Source organism: Mustelus asterias, chromosome 19 (genome assembly GCF_964213995.1).
Source record: "Mustelus asterias chromosome 19, sMusAst1.hap1.1, whole genome shotgun sequence".
Lineage (NCBI taxonomy): Eukaryota > Metazoa > Chordata > Chondrichthyes > Carcharhiniformes > Triakidae > Mustelus > Mustelus asterias.
This window is the reverse complement of record NC_135819.1, coordinates 61733284-61753616: the sequence shown is the minus strand read 5'-3', so window position 1 is coordinate 61753616 and position 20333 is coordinate 61733284. Positions and strand designations below refer to the sequence as shown.

The following is a 20333-nucleotide window of genomic DNA, read 5'->3' as shown; positions in this document are numbered from 1 at the left end:
CTCCCTCTTACAAAACCATGCTGTCTGTCACTAATGGGATTGTTCCGTTCTAAATGCACATACATCCTGTCTAAGAATCCTCTCCAACAACTTCCCTACCACGGACGTCAAGCTCACCGGCCTATAATTTCTAGTTGCCCTCCAAACCACTTGCTACACCTGCATAGCAACATTGTGATTTGTGTACTTAAAAAAGTGCACCTCAGTAACCACTTCTTTTAAGACTCTAGGATGAAAGCTGTCATAGCCTCTGCATTCAAAATGCTTTACAGCCAAAGTATTTTTGAAGTTGTTATATGAAACACAATCAATTTACACACAGCAAGGTCTACCAAACAGCTGTGCAATAATGACCAGATACTAGTTTAGTGGTGATGGTTGAAAGATTAATATTGGTCAGGTGAAATCAGAGCTTAAATACACATCTATGTCTCCAAAATGGTGTAATGAAATCTTTTTAGACCACCTGAGGGGACAAGCAAGCCTCGGTTTAACATAATTCAGCACTGACTCTCCGACAACAAGACACTCCCTCATCATTGCACTGGGAGTGTTGGACTGGATTATGTGCTCAAGTCTCTGGAATAGATTTTGAATCCATGATCTTCTAAACTCGAGTGCGCTTCCATTGAGCCACAGATCCCAGAGTCTTCACAGAAGATGATGGTAAAATTTAAAGATCAGGAAAGGGTGACTGAGGCCAGGTAAACTGCATTTGTCCATCAAAAACTGGGATGTTGCAATTGTGGGTAGAATTCAATCGATGATGGGGTGATAAATCAACGGATGGAGTGGGGGACAAAGTTGATGGATAAGGGATTCAGTGAAGTACTCAGTTTCTTTAACCAAATCCAGATTGCAGTGAACACAAAATTCTCATCATCTGTTAAGTTTGAAGGAAAGTTGGACAGTTTAAAGTGAGCTAGGATCCATCAATGTGTAACAAGCAAAGAGTTTGCCTGGCAGAGGGGATGTTGCTGGTGAAAACAGGGATCCTCAGCAGGGAGTGGAGTGTCCCTCAAGTTCTCTCTTTCGGCCATAAGAGCCCCCATGCCAGGGGTGAAGGGCCTTGGGTAAGCAATGGGCTAGAGTTCCAACACATGCGACAGCTTGATCTCAATCATCTCACTGTTGTGTTCTGATATCTGGCGATCTGTGCTCACCTTGGTGGGGTCAGGGGGCATGACCCCCTCCACTGTGAAGGGGCTTCCAGGTACCGGGTGCCCATCGTAGCTAATGTCCACTTTGTATGGCCCTTCCTCAGGTGGCATATACTTCACCGAGTGAATGTCACTGGTGGAATCAGTCTCCACCTTGCATGGAATAGGACGGCGGGATGGAGAGGTGATTTTTACATCAACTTTCCCTTGACCTCCCGCACCTCGAGTGTTAATGCTGAATTCCTGATCCTTCCCAACGTCAACCTCTGAAATAGAAATAACTTGCATTATATACAGTACCTTTAACACAAAAATATCCCTAGGCACTTACAGGTGTAATAATCAGACAAAATCTGACATTACTACTATTTTTGTGGCTCAATCTAACAAGCCTCAAAAATATGATAAATATAATCTAACACTTAGTCAAAGAGGTAGGTTTGAAGGGACATCTTGAAAAGGAGAGAAGAATGGAACAGTGGTTTAGCAAGGGGACTTATTTAGGGCACAGGAAGCTGACAGCCTGGCCACCCATGGTAGAGCAATTAAAATTGGGAAGTTCAAGCAGCTAGAATTGGAGGAAAACAGATAGCTCTAAGGGTAATAGGTCTGAGGAACTACTGCAATAGAAGGACAAGGCCATGGAGAGATTTGAAAAACAAGGATGAAAATTTTAAAAAAAGAGACATTGCATGATCAATAACCGGTGAAAAAAGACATGGCAAAAGTTAGGATATTAGCAGCAGCATTTGGGATGGTTAAGGAGGGTGGGAGATGGATGGACAGCCAGGAGAGCACTGGAACATGGAAGTTGAGGGTAACAAAAGCAGAGGTGGGAGCTGAAACAGATGTTGTTGCCAAGGTGGAGCCAAACAGCAAACAGGTCAAAGCAGAAATAGTGCTCGGGGGATCCACCGCATCATTCCCGACTCAGGTGAATGCAGTCACTGCATTTATACAAAGTATCTGCCTGTAGGTTTCAGTCTATTACTCTCATTGCCTCCAACCTTCAGCACATGTTAATCTAACCACTCATCCTGGCAGACAGGCAATCCTCACTCTCACTCCATCCTCAAGGGCATTTAGCACACCAGATAGTATCACAAGGAACATCAGGACATCCACAACTTTGTGGTTCTAAGCACCATTCAGAAATGGTGACATGACCATTGCAGTAATCTGGGAGGGGACAGGAAAGAGGAGGAGCAGCAGTAAGCACACTCAGAAAGGTGTTATGATTGAGGCTCCCGAGGAGTCACACAGTGCTCAATCCTAGAATCTGACAGCTGAAATAATTCACAAAAGCTTTAATGATCTTACTGTTGTTCAGTCCCTGAACTTTAACCTTGTTCAGATCGAGAGATGGAGCCACATTCACGGTGAATGGACTCTTTGGAACCTGGTCGCCCCCATAGGTCACCGTCACCAGCAGGTTACCCTGAAGCAAGACAGCAGCACATTAGAGAAACACGACAGGTATACTACTAGATGCAACCCTTCATCCAGACACTGCAAAACTAGGTACAACACTCCCAAATCCCACCACTGCCCTCCCCAGGCACAACTCCCCCAACCCCAGCACCACCCTCGATGGGTAAAATTCCCCCAACCCTAGCACTGCCTCCTGGGTACAAATCTCTCTTCCCCACCTCCATCATTGTGTAAATTCACCCTAAAGACAGCATTACACCCCCATCTTATTACAACCCCTAAATTCTGGCACGACCGACCAGGCACAAAGCCCCCAAACCCTAGTACTGCTTCACTGGGTACAGCTCCTTAACCCTGCCACCCTCCTACCTGCTGCACAGCAGTGTATTTCACAGTGTACGAGTAGTCATGGTTGTCGATGATTTCAAAGTCACGAATGGCATCTCCCTTTGCAGCTCCGCTGAACTGCACGTCCAGTATAGCCTTGCCTGCTCCTTTAGTGTAGACGGTGAAATGAGTGGGTTTCCCAACCTCAACACCTGCAAGAAACACAACTGGTTCACAGCACAGCACCAGGAGTGCTTTCTATCCTTTTCCCTGCACAGCCCATACCATGAGGGGTCATTACATCACCCAGTTACTGAAGGTCAGTCTGTAGCAGGTCTTAACCTCTCAGCACCTTCTATTCACACTATTGGGGCAACACGGTGGCACAGCGGTTAGAACTGCTGCCTCACAGCGTCAGGGACCCAGGTTCAATTCCTGGCTTAGATCACTGTGTGGAGTTTGCATGTTCTCCCCGTGTCTGCATGGATTTCCTCAAGCTGCTCCGGTTTCCTCCCACATTCTGAAAGACGTGCTGGTTGGGTGCATTGACCCAAACAGGCACCAGACTGTGGCGACTAGGGGAATTTCACAGTAACTTCATTGCAGTGTTAATGCAAGCCTTATTTGTGACTAATAAACAAACTTTATTTATTTTACAGCTGGTTTAGTAGTCACGGGTTGCGGGGGGGGGGGGGGGCGGGGGGGCAAGTCTAATTTGCTGCAATTCAAGTCTCCCACTAATCCAATACCTACAGGAAGTACAAGGCTGTTGTCAGACTGGGGTGAATTAAATATTTGCCAACCCCTCTAATCCAGGAACCAGTTACTTATTCCTGGAAGTTTCATCACAATCTCCCACCTCCAAATGATCAAACAGCCTTTTAGCCATCCCCCCATGTTTATATGGAATACCAGCAAAAAAGGACATTTTGTTTTAAAAAGTCCCAATGAATTCTCTCCCTGGTGGTCACTTGTTCCAGGGTCCAGGAGATTAATTTAAAGTCTGGAGACTCCAAGACAGTCCTGGAAGAGTTGGTGACCCTTGGTCTGGCTACAAGCGCTCACACAATCAGCCAGCTTCTCCTCACCAGTCCGACTCAGCCCAGGACCTTCAGCCTTGACCTTGCCCGCATCATGCGATGGCTCCACCTTAATACGGAATGGGCTGATGGGAATTTCCTGTAGGATAAATTGGACAGAAACGTGTTAGAATCAGCCAGTGGCAGGGGACAGAGGTCAGCTGGATTCTGAATTTTACCTCCCATCCCCGACTACCCTTCCCCTCCCCCAAGTGATGGAAAATGATTGCCAAAAGTCATCTCAAAGTGCTAAGACAGTGGGTTACTCAGATTCAGGGAATGTGCTAGCAAATGTGACAGCCATTTTGTGCACAATATTCAAGCATCGATGAGAATGAATGTGGAGTTAACATGTTCTTAGTGACATACATTGAGGAAGATGTATGTCACTAACTCTTCTAGTGTTTGGTTGTCAGGGCTTTTATATCTCAAAGACCACACCTCAGAGAACAGCAGTACCTGCAATGCAAGTGTTGGCCTGGTTATGCACTCACCTTTCTAGAATGAGACTAGAATCCACATCCACAGAGCCTCAGCTGATACCAGATACAGAATTAAACAAACTTATACTTTAATTTGTCACAGTCAGAGAGTCCATCAACTTGATCTCATGCTCCTGAAGCCAGAGATCTGTTGCAACCAACTCCAGCTCAAGTTGATTAAACCTTCTCAATATCAAAAAGGCTAATGGAAAGTTGGCCTTCTTGTCAAGAGGGTCAAATTACAACAGGGTTTAAGTTATGTCCAGTTGTTCAACCTTGGGTGAGAATATTTTGGGATATGGAGCAAAGGTGCAAATCCAGCATGATATAAATGGAGGATCTGAATGGCCTCCTATCGATCCGGAAGGCCACTGCCCTCTACTCGACACACATGCCCAAGCTGTCAGGAGGTGCATCAATGCCAGATTCATCAGCTGCACTCAAGACAGCCCTAAACGACACCCAAGCACAACGCGATGCCATCTGCGCTCAAGACCAACCGCAACATCAAAGCAACAAACAAAGGAGGGGCCACTGTCATACTGAACAGAACGGATTACTGCAAAGAAATGTACTGACAACTGAACAATGAGGAACACTATAGACAGTTACCTGCAGATCCGATGAAAGAACACATCCATCAACTCAGACCTAATCAAGAGATTTGATCCGGACCTTCAGAGCATCCTCCGTGTTCTCATCCCACATATTCCTCACGTTGGAGATCTCTACTGCCTCCCGAAGATACACAAGGCCAACACACCCAGCTGTCCCATCATGAGTCAATGGGACCCTGAGACAGAACCTCTGGCTACGTCGAGGGCATCCTGAAACCCATTGTACAAAGAACCTCCAGCTTCTGTTGCGACACTATGGACTTCTTACAGAAACTCAGCACCCGTGGACCAGGAACACTCCTCGTCACAATGGATGTCTCAGCACTACACCAGCATCCTCCATAACGACGGCATTGTTGCAACTGCCTCAGCACTCAACGCAGACAACTACCAATCTCCAGATGCAATTCTACAACTCATTCACTTCATCCTGAACCACAAAGTCTTCACCTTCAACAACCAGTTCTTCATCCAGACAAAGCAGCCACGGGGACCAAATTTGCACCTCAATATGCCAACATCTTCGTACACAGGTTCGAACAAGACTTCTTCACCGCAAAAGGACCTTCAACCGATGCTATTCACTAGATACGTTGATGACATTTTCTTCCTTTAAACTCATGGCGAACAATCACTGAAACAACTATATGACGACATCAACAAGTTCCATCCCACCATCAGACTGACCATGGACTACTCCCCAGAATCGGTTGCATTCTTGGACACACGCATCTCCATCAAGGATGGTCACCTCAGCACTTCACTGTACTGCAAGCCCACGGATAACCTCACGATGCTCCACTTCTTCAGCTTCCAGACTAAACAAGTTAAAGAAGCCACCCCCTACGGACAAGCCCTCCGTATACATAGGATCTGCTCAGATAAGGAGGATCGCAACAGACACCTACAGACGCTGAAAGACACCCTCATAAGAACAGCATATGATGCTCAACTCATCAATCAACAGTTCCGACGGGCCAGTGAAAAACTACACAGACCTCCTCAGAAAACAAACACGGGACATGCGGACAGAGTACCCTTCGTCGATAAGTACTTCCCTGGAGCGGAGAAGCTACGACATCTTCTCCGGAGCCTTCAACATGTCATTGATGAAGACGAACATCTCGCCAAGGCCATCCCCACACCCCCACTACTTGCCTTCAAACAACCGCACAACCTCAAACAGACCATTGTCTGCAGCAAACTACCCAGCCTTCAGGAGAACAGTGACCACGACACCACACAACCCTGCCACAGCAACCTCTGCGAGACGTGCCAGATCATCGACACGGATGCATCATCACACTCGAGAACACCATCCACCAGGTACATGGTACATACTCGTGAGACTCGGCCAACGTTGTCTACCAGATACGCAGCAGGAAAGGATGTCCCGAGGCATGGTACATTGATGAGACCATGCAGACGCTACGACAACGGATGAATGGACACCACTTGACAATCACCAGGTAGGAGTGTTCCCTTCCTGTCAGGGAACACTTCAGCAGTCAAGGGCATTCAGCCACTGATCTTCAGGTAAGCGTTCTCCAAGGTGGCCTTCACAACACACAATGCAGAATCGCTGAGCAGAAACTGATAGCCAAGTTCCACACACGAGGATGGCCTCAACTGGGATCTTGGATTCATGTCAAACTATCTGTAACCCCTGCGACTTGCAAAATCTCACTAACTGTCCCGGCTGGAGACAATACACCTTTTTAGCTTGTGCTTAATCCTCTCTCCACTCACATTGTCTGCAACTGTAAAGACTCGCATTCCAACCATTATCCTGTAATTGAGTTTGTGTCTATATATGCCCTGTTTGTGAAAGAAATCCTGCATTCACCTGATGAAGGAGCGGTGCTCCGAAAGCTCATGCTACCAAATAAACCTGGTGTTGGGAGACTAGTTACTGTGCCTACCCCAGTCCAATGCTAGCAACTCCACATCATAGACGTCTCCGGTATTGGAGAGAAAGCTCAATCTCTGCTGCCCTTCACAAGATAATTTGTAGCCTTCTCAACAGAAGCCAGATAAGAATTTGAACTGAATGTATAACACGGAGCAGGCTGTGTTCGTTTTACCTGGTCAGCAAACAGCACCATGATGGTATAGCGCCCTGGTCCTGGAGGAGTGTACTTCACTGTGAAAGTGTCGTTGTCATTCTTAATAATGTCGAAATCAATGTCGGCCTCAGCAGGTCCCACGACTCCTGGGGCACACTTAATGCCGATGCTCACATCACCTTATTAAAAGAGAACAGATTGAGACGGAGGAAAAAAAAACAATCCCAGCACTGAGGGTGAAGATGTGATGGAGGAAACCCCTCAAAGTGAGACAGCCAGTGCTGAGCAGTTCAGTCCGGCATGGAGCAAAGCAACTGCTCTCCCATCTTCACAAATGCTACCTTCCAGATCCTGTCAGGGACTATGTCTCCTCAGCAGTGAAGCTGCAACACACTCAATCCTCACTATTCCCATTGCCTCATCCCCAAACTCCTTTCGGTTTCTTAGTCAATTTATTATCCAAGCTGCCATGTTCCCTTAATTATAGATTTGAATTTTGCTAACAAATCTATTATGTGATACTTTGTCAACTACCTTATGAAAGTCCATATATGCAACGTCAAATCATGTTACTTTCAACAACTCTCGGTCCATCAAAATAGCTCAGATTTCCCAACTTGATCTATCTTTGAACAGTTCCATGCTGACTTTCATTTATTAGCCAATACTTTTCCAAAAAGTTGCAATTACACAGCATCTTTTTCTAGTTAAACATAGAACATAGAAAAGCTTCAGCACAAACAGGCCCTTCGGCCCACAAGTTGCACCGAACATGTCCCTACCTACTAGGCTTGCCTATAACTCTTTATCTTACTAACTTCCATGAACTTATCCAAAAGTCTCTTAAAAGACCCCATCGAATCCGCCTCCACCACCACTACCGGCAGCCGATTCCACGCACCCACCACCCTCTGAGTGAACAACTTACCCCTAACATCTCCTCTGTACCTACTCCCCAGCACCCTAAACCTGTGACCTCTTGTGGCAACCATTTCAGCCCTGGGTAAAAGCCTCTGAGAATCCACTCTATCAATACCCCTCAACATCTTATACACCTCTATCAGGTCACCCCTTATCCTTCGCCTCTCCAAGGAGAAAAGACCTAGATCCAATGGATTTCACCGAATTGATTGGCAGACGTTGGATTCTGAATTTTTCTAGTCCCCGAAATTGCCTCTGGGTTCCCTGCCATTGACAGGTGGCTGCCCAGCCAGCATTTCCTTCTTTATCCCTCTTCATTTTATGTACAAACAGGAATTAAACAGCCTGCATCACGAAAGGTTTGTTCAAGCCTCACCCTGTCCAGCCTCGCTACAGTCCACAGTGAAATATGTGGGTTCACTGGCCTTGAGTCCGGTTTTCTCCACGCCTGGTCCATATACTTTGACTTTCTGTGGATGACAGCCTTCTCCCACAGATACCTGCAGCACATGTACAAATGAGTTAGTATGTGGTCAGTCCAGGGGGTGACAGGACAGGAAATGAGAGATGCAGAATTCACACAGAACATGTAATGTGTAACAATCAATTCTAAATTTACATTGTGTTGCAGAGCACGACATTCATTTAAACAGGAATGTAACTGTTTTTACAGAATTTTCCACATGCTCATTCCCCTCCCACCACCCCCCCCCAAATCATCTCTATCTCACCGATTTGTCAATCTCTGTGCCTCCTCCACCCCCAAGCCATCTCACTGATGTGTCAATTTGTGTCTCCTGACTCGTGTCTAATTCAGTCATTGAGTTTGTTCGTTTCTAGCCACGCACTGCAGTCTAAATCAAGTTCTGGCTAATGGCACACATTCTCCTCTCTTACCCTGAAAGGACTGTTTGGGATGTTGACACCACCCCAGCTGATGATGATGGTGTGTTTGATGGGCTTCCGAGGCACGTACACACACATAAACGTGTTGTCTCGATTATCTTTGATCTGGATATCAATGGGAACACCTTCTGCATCCTGTGGTGGGGGGGGTGAGAAATGTAAAGAGCAAAAATACAACAATTACTATAGTGTTTAGCAGAAACAGGGAATCTTCAATCTGCACCAAGTAAAAGAGACACCATAGAACCATAGAACCCCTACAGTGCAGAAAGAGGCCATTCGGCCCATCGAGTCTGCACCGACAACAATCCCACCTAGGCCCTATCCCCATATCCCACATATTTACCTGCTAATCCCTCTAATCCTCATTTACCCACTAATCCCTCTAATCTACGCATCCCAGGACACTAAGGGGCAATTTAGCTTGGCCAATCAACCTAACCTGCACATCTTTGGACTCACTGATGACAGTGAGGTGAGGTGACACCTCACCTCCAAATTAATAATTCATTTAATTTTGAAGAGTGGATAAAATTCCCTGCCCTGACTCTCTCCCAGTTTCCTCACTATCCTGTGATGTGTTTGAGTTTCAGTTGGTACCTGTCCACTCAAAACAGAGAGCTGGTCCCCTCGGCCCATCCCAGCCACCCATCTGCTGATAAAATCAGCAAATCTGATAGTGACAGGCATGATGTGGAGATGCCAGCATTGGACTAGGGTGGGCACAGAAAGAAGTCTCACAACACCAAGTTAAAGTCCAACAGGTTTATTTGGTAAATAAACCTGTTGGACTTTAACCTGGTGTTGTGAGACTTCTTACTAATGATAGAGAGGTACCTACTATAACTCCATCCACCTGGTTACATACCAGCCCCAAAAACAACAACAATGCATTTGTTCAAAGCTTTGAAACATTACCTGTGCGTAAATTTTGAGTTCACCCTTGCCTGCTGCCCGCGCATCAATAGTGAACTCAGCTTGTTTGTTTACGATGCAGCCAGTCTGTTCCAAACCAGGGCCAAAAGCTTTCACCTACAAAGCAAGAATATTTGATGAGACAACACAATGAGCCATGACCTCAACTTACACAGCAACAGGCAGCAAGCAGTAGAAGCAAACAGGGACTGGGCTGGGTCAGCATTTCATGGACCAGGCATTTAATTCTTGTGTCTTTGCTTCTGAAGTTGTGGGATCACTTAGCTTGGTCTTTCTCAGGCAAGTAGTCCTGTGTTGTAGCTTCACCATTTGTATCCCTAATTATTAGATTTACCTGGTGCTGCTCTTGGTATGCTCACCTGCACCCTTCATTGAACCCCTGGGTGGACCCCCTGGTTTTGTGGTAATGGTCGAGTGAGGGATATGCCAGGCCACAAGGTTACAGATTATGGTGGAATACAATTCTGCTGTTGCTGGCCGAGAGCACCTCAAAAAGCCCAGTTTTGAGCTGCTGGATCTGTTCTGAATCTATCCCATTTAGCACATATCAAGGAGGGTACATTAAGTGCAAAGATGGAGCTTTGTCTTCACAAGGACTGTGTAGTAGTCAATCCTACCATACTTTAATGGACAGATGCATCTGTGACAGGTAAATTGGTGAGGGGAAAGTCAAGATTTTTCCTTAAAGTTGGTTCCCTCACCACCTGCCGTAGGTCCAGTCTAGCAGCCATATCCTTCAGGACTCAGCCAACTTTGGCCATTAGTGGTGCTACTCTTGGTGATGAACATTGAAGTCCCCCACCCCAGAGTGCATCCTGTGCCCTCACTACTCGGTTTCCTCCAAGTGGGGTTCAACATGGAGGAGCACTGACTCTTCAGCTGGGGGAGGGTGACAGGTAGCAAACAGGAGGTTGTTCCTTGCCAGTGTTCAACCTGATACCATGAGACTTCCCAGAGTCAGACAGTTGATGTTGAGGACTCCCAGGGCTACTGCCTCCCAACTGTATGCCACCTGCCACCTCTGCTGAGTCTGTCCTGCCAGTGGGACTAGACAAACCCAGAGATGGGGACTGTGGTGTATGGGACATTGGTTGCAAGGTATGATTTGGCGAGTACAATTTGCTTGACTAGTTTGTAAAGTATCCCATGACACTACTGGAAGGTGATCAGGAGAATTCTCCTCTGTCCTGGCCAATATATATCCCTTAAATCAACAACACTAAAAATAGATTACATGGTCATAGAAACAGGAATAATATACAAAATTAATCAGTGGAGCCTGGTTGAATCTGTGAGGCACTCCGTCCAAGGTCAATTTATTGCTTCTAACCTGCGGCACCCAGAGCGATATAAATTAAGCAGACACGGTCTAACCAGAGTTTTTGAGCACTGTAGCAAAACCTCCTTTTTATATTCTTACTGCTTTTAAATGCATTGCTGCCATGTTTCCGATATTATGACTACATTACAAATACATTAATTGTCTGTGAAGGTCATGAAAAGAGTGTTATAGAAATGGGAGTCTCACTTTTTGAAACAGCAATAATCCTAAAGCATTGTTTTGATGTTTGTAGCTCATGTAGACAGAACCATTACAGGTTTTCAGACCATCCTGGCTGCTCTCCAGTGGTGCAATCCCAAACTAATCCCACTGCCCTGCACTCAGCACAGTTCTGTATCTTTCTCCGCTTCATTTATTCAATTTCTCTTTTTAAAATTGCAATGGTCTTTACCACTATGTGGTCCATCATTCTGCACTCCCTGTGCAAAACATAGAATTATAGAATCCCTACAGTGCAGAAGGGGACCATTTGGCCCATCGAGCCTGCACCAACAATCCCATCCAGGCCATTATCCCTGTAACCCCGCGTATTTGCCCTACTAATCCCCCTAACATGAAGGGGCAATTTAATATGGACCAATCAACCTAACCTGCACATCTTTGGACTGTGGGAGGAAACCGGAGCACCCGGAAAAATGCAAACTTCACACAATCACCCAAGACCAGAATTGAACCCTAGTCCCTGGAGCTGTGAGGTAGCAGTGCCAACCACTGTGCCACCATCATCTCTTAACCTCAGTGACCTCAGGCAATTCCCTGATTGCATATTCCAACACATTTAACAGCATTTACCAACTGTTTGCCTTTTCCACCAATCTATCCAACCTCCTGAAATCTTTCACTCTTTCTGTTTTGATACTTGTTGGCAACAAATTTGAAAACAATGTCCCTTGTGTCCAATTCCAGAATCTTCAAGAGCAGACCCAAGAGCAATTCCTAGGACCCAGCACTGACTGCAGAGTTTTGTGCACACCCTTACCCCACACGGAGTCCCTCACGTACCTTCTCTGGGAAGCATTCATTGTTTGCAGGAAGGATGTGAGCCATGAATGGACTATCTTTAATATCTTCATCATCACAGATCACATGCACAGCGTAATCACCAGGCTCAGTGGGCCAGTATCGTACATCACATGACCCATCGCCTTTATCATCACATTCGATCTTAGCCTGAGATGGGCCTTCAATGGAGAAACCTGGGAGGAAAAAATTTGAAACCATTCACAAAAAAGGAGACAGACTGGTCAAAGACTAGTTTGGGCAGGTAACAGCGCAGGGTTAGATTGAGAGTAAAGGTCTGTTTGGTGCACTGATATTTTGGTCCAGTTTTGTTTAGACTTTGTGCCATTGAGAACTGGGTTCAAATAGAAACAGGCTGAGTGCAGAGAATAGAGACAGAGCCAGGAATTTAGATCAGAACCAGTGCAGCAGGATGAATTGGAATCTCTTTACTAGTCCTGAAGCTGTAACAGACACAATGCTTACCTAGTGTCCCAACTTCAGTTCCAATTGCTTCTACTACAAAATCAGCTGACTTTCCCACAACGCCAGTCTCCAGGCCTGGCCCCCAGGCTCGCACCTTCTGGGCACCAGCTTCTGGTCCAACCTGCACCTCAAATGGGCTGAGGAATCAAACAGTCAAAAGTCAGTACAGCTAACAATCAATATTGCAAGGCAAACTGAATGTAAAGCAATAGGCAGAGAGAAACCACTTGTAAACTGCTAGACAGTAGCATGCTCTCCTCCAAGTCAGAGATTGTGCATTCAAGTCCCAATCCAGAGACTTGAACCCAGAAGCCAGGTGGACACACTCCGTGCAGTACTGAGAGTGTGCTCCATTTTGAGAAGTTTTGAAGCGGAGACATTAAATTGCAAACCCATCTGTCCCCTCTACTGGGTATAAAAGATCCCATTGTACAATTTCTAAAAAGGTCAATATTTATTCTTCATGAAGCATTCTAACCCCATACATTGATTTAAGGTCCCAGAGTCCGACCCACTGCCTCTTGAGAGAGCCAGGTCCTTCTAATGAAGGCACTCTAATCTGTGTAGAAATGATGTGGATGTCTTGTTTGACGTGAGAGATTCAGATGTCTATCACCTGTGTTAGATGGGAAGCTGAGCCCCATCACTATTGTTCCTCTTGTGATTTCAGTATCATTACTCCAATCAGTCTCAGAAATAAAGTTGATAAATGCAAATGTTTGACCAGGTGCGACTCACCTTCTCGGAATGGCATAACCGCCCCAGGTGATGGTCACCACGTATTTTCCCCCAAGCATTGGGTGATATTCACATTCATAGACACCATCACCAACATCTCGAACCTTTACTGGCTCCTCTGTACCCTCTGGAAGGAATAATCACCAGATAGTGTAAGTTACTGAGTTTCCTCGGCTTTTATAGGTTTCATTGATAGGAATATTGCCTTAAGTGTCCTGACTGATGTCCTGGTGTCCTGTCAGTGAATTCCTTGTATCTGCACAATAAGAGCGCAGAGCAGATCACAGCTGCATCTCCCAATATTGAACAGCTTTTCTTTCACGGCCTCACTGTTAGCTGGTGATTTTCACCATATTGTGGCACAGAAAGACATCCACCACAGCAACCAACACAATTCTGGGGTCAGCCACAGGGTACACTGCAGAGAATACCAGCAATGTGTGCACCTGCTGGATAAGTATAGTAACTGTCTATCTTTGCACTGTGTAACAAGATTTTAAAATAAATTTGCCAATTTCAATTGTTTATCCATAAATTTGCTAAGTTTCAGTAAGAGTCAAAATTAAACACTTGGGCGAGGAGAATGCCAGATTGACCCACAGCAGGACAACCACATTGACACTGTCCCATAGCGAGCTAGACTGCATTTCCCTCTCCCAGGATATTTTTTTAAATGGTCCATCCCCCACCCCACTCCCTGACTTACTGGGTCCTTTGATAACGACCTTCAGTTCCCCTGTTCCTGCTCCTTTGGTGAAGACTTTGAAGTCGGTCATCTCCTTCATTCGCACTCCTTTAGGCTGGAGACCTCTCCCAGAGGCTCGACATGCATTTGGGTTGCACGCTGCCAGAAACACAGGGTTGAGGTTAGTACCAATAAACCGGGGCTAAGCATCCTCCGGTCTTATCCATTGCCGGTTGCAACACTCTTGTTCTGTAGCCTTGGATTAAGCACACTGAGTCAAGGGATCCCAGTATTCAGTTACAGCAGAAACAAGGATTAAAGCAGCAAGACTCACCATGGGCTCAGCAAGTGACCTTTCCACCCCTAGCGTGGAACTAAACCACAAGTCACAGGGTCTATTCCAGTGAGGGGATAACCAGCCAGTGATCCCAGACTTAGAGAGGTTGATATCTAATCTCTCCACAAACAGATATATTGAATGAGCTTCAATGATCAGGGTAGGCTTTGTACAGGGGTCAGGTGACCAACTCTTTAGAAGGATTGGAGATTTTAATCACATGATTCCCCCACCTCCACTAATTAACAAAATTGAAAGATTGATGACCACATACGCAAAGAGAAAAGAAAGCCATTCTGAAAAAGGAACGCGTAAAAATCTCCATCACAAACTGTTCCTCTCAAGACAAAACACAGTCGGAGCTCAGAGCCATTTCAGCAAAACATGGCAGCCGAAACACCCCTCTCAGAATTCAATTTTGCTGCATTAGTGCTCTTAAACTACTGATCAATCACATTCCGGGTTAGTAAGGACTGGCAAAGTGAAGCCGAACCACCCCCTTAGGGGCCTGCACAAATTGATGTGCGTCAATGAAACCTCCTCATTCCTCCACCTCAGGGCCTGCACAGACCCATAAAGCCATTAAACATCCTGCCCACCCAGCACCTGCACTGAGCCAATGAATACCCCACCCACCCAACCAACCCCTTTCGGGGCCTGCAGCGACCCATTTAGGGTTCCTTGCTCAAAACAGAAGCACAACCAATGGCCTTCATTCAAACAGAAGCAGGGCTCGTGGCCCCCATTCAGACACAAGCACAGGCAGACACTCAGTCACAGGCTAATACTAACGTGGTCGTTTGGGTTTGGGAGGTGGGGGTGGAGCTTTCTTCGCCTTGTCTGCTGGAGGGGTGCGGATGGACTGAGGAACAATCATAACAGGAGCAGCAACCTGGGTCGGAGCAGGGGCTTCTGGGATTGGTCCAAGCACAAATCATAAGGAAGAAGAGATTAAATAAGAGATGTAACAGAGTGCAAGAAGATGATGTGTCGGGCGAAGGGGAAGGGGGGTTTTTTGTTCAATAAGCTGCAATCCCCAGATTTCTCACCTCAACTGGTTGCATACCAGGGAACAAACCAAAAGGATTTCTCTTGATGCATTAATTAATTCAACCTTGCCCTCATCAGCCAACTTTGCAACTCAACTAATCACACTAGCCATCCTGTCAGACTCCTGACAGCTCCTTCCAAAGCCTCTACCATCCAGAAGGACAAGGGCAGCAGACCCATGGGAACATCACCACCTGCAAACTCCCCTCCAAACCATAGACCTTCCAGACTTTGACGTCCATCACCATTCCTTCATTGACATGATTAAAAATTCTGAAACTCTCTTCCTAACACCACTGTGAATGTATCTATACCAGGTGGAATGCAGTTGTTTAAGATGGCTCGCCACCACACCTCAAGGGCAATTAGAAATGGGTAATGTTGGCCTTGCCAATGATAGACAAATGATTTCCTCAGTCAGGTTAGGTATTCAACCTCAGTCAATTCAACATCCCAGTGTGCAAATGTCTATTCACGCTGGGCCCTGAGTCAGAAGGTCATGGCTTCTGACATATTATCCAGGCTGACACCAAGTGCAGTACTGCACAGTGAGGCAGAATAGAGGGAGTGCTACACTAAGATACTAACTTGCCACAGTAACACAATGGGAATCCCTTAGACCAGTATGTGTATCACAAAACTTCCAAGAGCTTGATTATGGACAGGTATTTGGGGGGGGGGGGCTGTTTACTTCAGGTTAATGGAAGAGCAGAATGCTAGTGATGCAATGAGAATGTAAAATTCTCTGTTCAGGGTTTTGGTGATCTGTTTCACTATACCATTGTGTAGTAATAGCAGAGGAACTATTGCCAATGTCCAGATTATTAATTATTCAAATCAACATCACTAAAAACATAAATTATCTGATCATTGCATTGCTTATGAAAGTTTGCTGTGTGCAAACTGGCTGCTGCATTTCCTACAATACAGCAGTGACTATATTTCAAACGTACTTCATTAACTATAAAACACATTCGGGGCATTCAAGGTGCTAATTTTACACACATACTTGTGCTGAAAAATACCTGCCTGATCACCCTTTGATCTTCATTTAACACTTCCTAGATCAACTTCCACCCCTCACAGAAAAACCACCAATTGTGTGTTTGGAACATGAACAAAAGTTACAAGTAGAGGCATTCAAAAGTTCAAAGAGTCATTGACAGCCCTGCCCAGCTCACTGCTTGCTTCTCTCCAGTCCCCACATGCCACAATTCACTGGCTTCTGCTCTCTTCACTTCCCCACTTCCGAGAACCAGCCCCTTGCTCACAAAAAGAGGAGAGGATTAAAACTGGTAACTGCTAAAGTCAAAGGGAAAATTACTGGAGACCACTGTCAAAATACCAACTAAATTCACACTTGGATATGCATGGGGAACCCAGTTCAGATTGGAGAGAAGCAAATAATGCAGCCCAAGTCCCAGCTCCTTTTCCTCCCTCTTTGCTTTTCCCCAGCTTCCTCCTCCCTCCAACCTCAAGCTTCTACCCATCCCATGTCCCTGCCTTTCACCATCTTGTACCCCAGCTTCCTTTCCTCCCAAGTCTCGTTCTCAATACCCAACCACCCACACCATCCCACCGAGCTGTTGCTTGCTCCTCTCCAGGGAAAGATTGAGATTAAGAGGACAAGGTTCAAGAGAAAGAGAAGGCCTGCCGCACACAGAAAAAGCCCGCCGGAGAGACTTACCTTCTGAAATGTTGACAGTGAAAGGGCTCTTTGGTATCACGGCCCCAGCGAAGCTCACATAAATGGTGTGAGGGCCTTCGAGCAGCGGCCTGTAGGTGCAGCGCATAACACTGTCACCTTTATCCTCCAGGATCACCTCCACTGTGTCCCGCCGGCCCTGAGGGTCAACAATAACAACCCCAACATCTCCTGATCCGGCACCTGAGGGGTCAGAATAAGTTAAAGGCCGATGGGGTGATCCATGATCCAGCAACACCTTAGACAGGTAATTTATGAACTCGTTTTAGATTGTTCTTTGAACTAGCCACTAAAATCAGAAAATCAGAAGACAATTGGAGGACACAAAAAGGAGAGATAATTAAAACTGCTAATTATATCCAAGGGGAAAATTACCAGAGACCATTATCAAAACAGCAAATAAATTCACACTTCGATAAGCTTGGGGGGAGTAAGCATTATAGTAGCAGACTTCAGGAGGACATAGGCAGATTGGTGAAATTGGCAGAGACAATTTTGCGGATATGCATAAGAGGGACAACGTGGAGACACAATATGTCCAAATGAGGATCTGAGGCACATATTCACAAATGTTGGAATGTGGTAGCACTAACTGATAAGGTATGGGATACTTGGCTTTCTAAACAGAGGCATTGAATACAAAAATGAGGAAGTCACATTAAACACTGGTTAGGCCTCAGTTGGAGTATTGTGTACAATACTAAGCACCAAACTTTAGAAAAAGTCCCTGGAGCGTACAGAAACGGTTTCCCAGGATCATACCAAGGATGCAAGAGTTCAGCTATCTGAGAGATGGGAGAAGCTGGGATTGTTCTCATTAGAACAGAGGAGAAGTTTCAGGAGAAACCAAATCACGTTAGTCAAAATTATCAGAAGTTTGTGTTTCCTCTGCTAAGTGTGCCTGTAGCCAGAGGTCAAAGGTGTAAAATAATTTACAAGGGAACTAGAAGGGGGAATTAAGAAGAAATTTCTTATCCATGAGATTATGATCTCGATCTCTCAAACTCCAATGTGGAATCAAATTTCATCGGAGTACAACTGGACTGTACTTGAAAAGGACTATTTTGTGGGATTATAGGAAAAATGTTGGAAGCGAAACTAAATTGAACCATTCTTTCTAAAGATTCAGCACCGGTATTACAGGCTGATTATGTTGCATTATTCTATGAATCTTTGAATATTGAGATTTATTCCAATATTGATTTTAAATTGAAACAAGATTACCCAATCATTGCTGTGACATTCTAACCACAAACACACCTGCCACAAACCAAACCACTGTTCCACTCTTCATTACAAACCAAGTTACTAACACCCCCACACAAACTACCTTCTTCCAGAACAGTATTCTGTTCTTGCCATGGCAATGGAGGACGACAGGGTGTTACTACACGGTGCTCCTTACCTGCAGTATAAATGTCAAAGTATGTTGGCTTATTAGCCACATTCCCATTCAGTTCCAGGCCAGGTCCTCGGGCAGTCACCTTATTGGCATCACCCAGCGCCATACCAATGTGAACATTGAAAGGGCTTTTGTCAATCTGCTGCCCAGCAAAAAGCACTGTTACCTGGAAATAAGCACATGGACCATAGGATTAATGACAGAAGATTGTTTGCTGGGATTCCTTTGGCGATTCCATGATCTCCTTCCACAACTTCAGCAGAAACTCCGGCACTTGTTACCAAAGCCAATTATGCCATTTTAGGGGGAGGTGATGGCCTAGTGGTATTATCGCTAGACTATTAATCCAGAAACTTGGCTAATGTTCTGGGGACCTGGGTTCAAATCCCGTCACGGTAAATGGTGGAATTAGAATTAAATTAAATTTAAAAAATAAAAAAATCAGGAATCAATAATCTACTGAGGACCATGAAACCATTGTCGATTGTTGGAAAAACACAATCTGCTGTCCTTACCTGGTCTGGTCTACATGTGACTCCAGAGAAACAGCAATGTGGTTGACTCTCAACTGCCCTCTGAATAAGCGCAACTAGGGATGGGCAGTAAATGCTGGCCAGCCAGCGATGCCCATGTCCCATAAATGAATTTTTAAAAATTTATGTAGGAGTCAAGAGATGTAGTCTAAAAGGTTTTAAATTATGAACATTGCTTGCACAGACTAAATTTATAATCCCCTCAAGTTGAAGAGGTTAGAGGGCGATCTAATTGAGATGTTTAATAATTAAAGGAGTTGATAAATGAGCGAGCGCACAAGACTCTTTGCTCCCCCACAAAGCTACATAAGCTATCAGTCGAAGCTTTCAAGACTGAGCTGGATAGATTTACGCTGGGTAATTAGTATCAAGAGATATGGAGAAAAGTTGGGCAATTGGGGTGGATGTGCAAATCAGCTATGATAACTGAATGGATAAACACAATCATGAGGGCTGAATGACCTCACCCTGTTCCTCTTGCGAGGGGATGGATCAGTGAACTTGCCCTAGCCCATTGGATTCTATGGCTTTTCCCAGTTTCTAAACATTGCTCTGGGATCTTCAACTGAAAATTGGGAGAATCTCAGCAGGAATTCTTGCACAAAGAGCAGGATTAGAGGAGTGGGGAATGAAGTGAGTTAGTGGAGACAGGAGGAAGCTTATCCTTGTTAGCCTGGACTGTCATAAACAGTCAGAGAATTACCTTGTGAAGTCCAGCAACTTTGGGTACATAGGACACGGAATACGTGCGATTCTTGTCATTGTTCGCGATGACTCTTGCCTGTACAAGAGAAAGGAAAGGATTCTGAGCAATGGTCACTCCCCACAGGAGCCAGTACTCTGCCCATGCAGAGCAGGCATCTGACAGGAAATGAGCGGTGTACAAAGTGCAATCCCAGCCCACACATACCCATAACAGAGCACTGATCAATCCTACAACATTTGCACAGACTGACCCCTTGATTCGCACACATTACCTCTTCAGTGTGGCCTTCAGGATCCTCCACGTAGACTAGGACCTCCCCAAGACCAGCATTAATGGTTTCCACTGTGAATTCTGCTGGCTTTAGGACCACATTACCCTGAGGTTCAATTCCTACAACCAAGTCAAACATCAGTCAATAGGGTCAG

The 20333-nt window shown here is 45.5% G+C and overlaps 1 protein-coding gene across 3 annotated transcripts in view; it reads right to left on the bottom strand.

Moving 5' to 3' along the window:
* Window positions 1-20333, bottom strand: part of flncb (filamin C, gamma b (actin binding protein 280)) — a 61566-nt gene that overhangs the window by 36089 nt on the left and 5144 nt on the right. For 2 of the 3 annotated variants that reach the window (XM_078235702.1, XM_078235703.1), the window contains exons 4-20: window positions 20180-20298; window positions 19906-19983; window positions 18673-18835; window positions 17250-17450; window positions 15305-15424; window positions 14197-14334; window positions 13491-13617; window positions 12753-12889; window positions 12270-12463; window positions 9908-10021; window positions 8981-9124; window positions 8460-8583; window positions 7181-7341; window positions 4007-4097; window positions 2961-3130; window positions 2481-2598; window positions 1164-1426 (exon numbers count right to left, since the gene is read on the bottom strand). In XM_078235702.1, the coding sequence (XP_078091828.1) occupies window positions 1164-1426; window positions 2481-2598; window positions 2961-3130; window positions 4007-4097; window positions 7181-7341; window positions 8460-8583; window positions 8981-9124; window positions 9908-10021; window positions 12270-12463; window positions 12753-12889; window positions 13491-13617; window positions 14197-14334; window positions 15305-15424; window positions 17250-17450; window positions 18673-18835; window positions 19906-19983; window positions 20180-20298 (2462 nt within the window). The remainder of the gene's footprint in view (window positions 1-1163; window positions 1427-2480; window positions 2599-2960; window positions 3131-4006; window positions 4098-7180; window positions 7342-8459; window positions 8584-8980; window positions 9125-9907; window positions 10022-12269; window positions 12464-12752; window positions 12890-13490; window positions 13618-14196; window positions 14335-15304; window positions 15425-17249; window positions 17451-18672; window positions 18836-19905; window positions 19984-20179; window positions 20299-20333) is intronic. The other variant, XM_078235704.1, reaches the window with a different exon arrangement.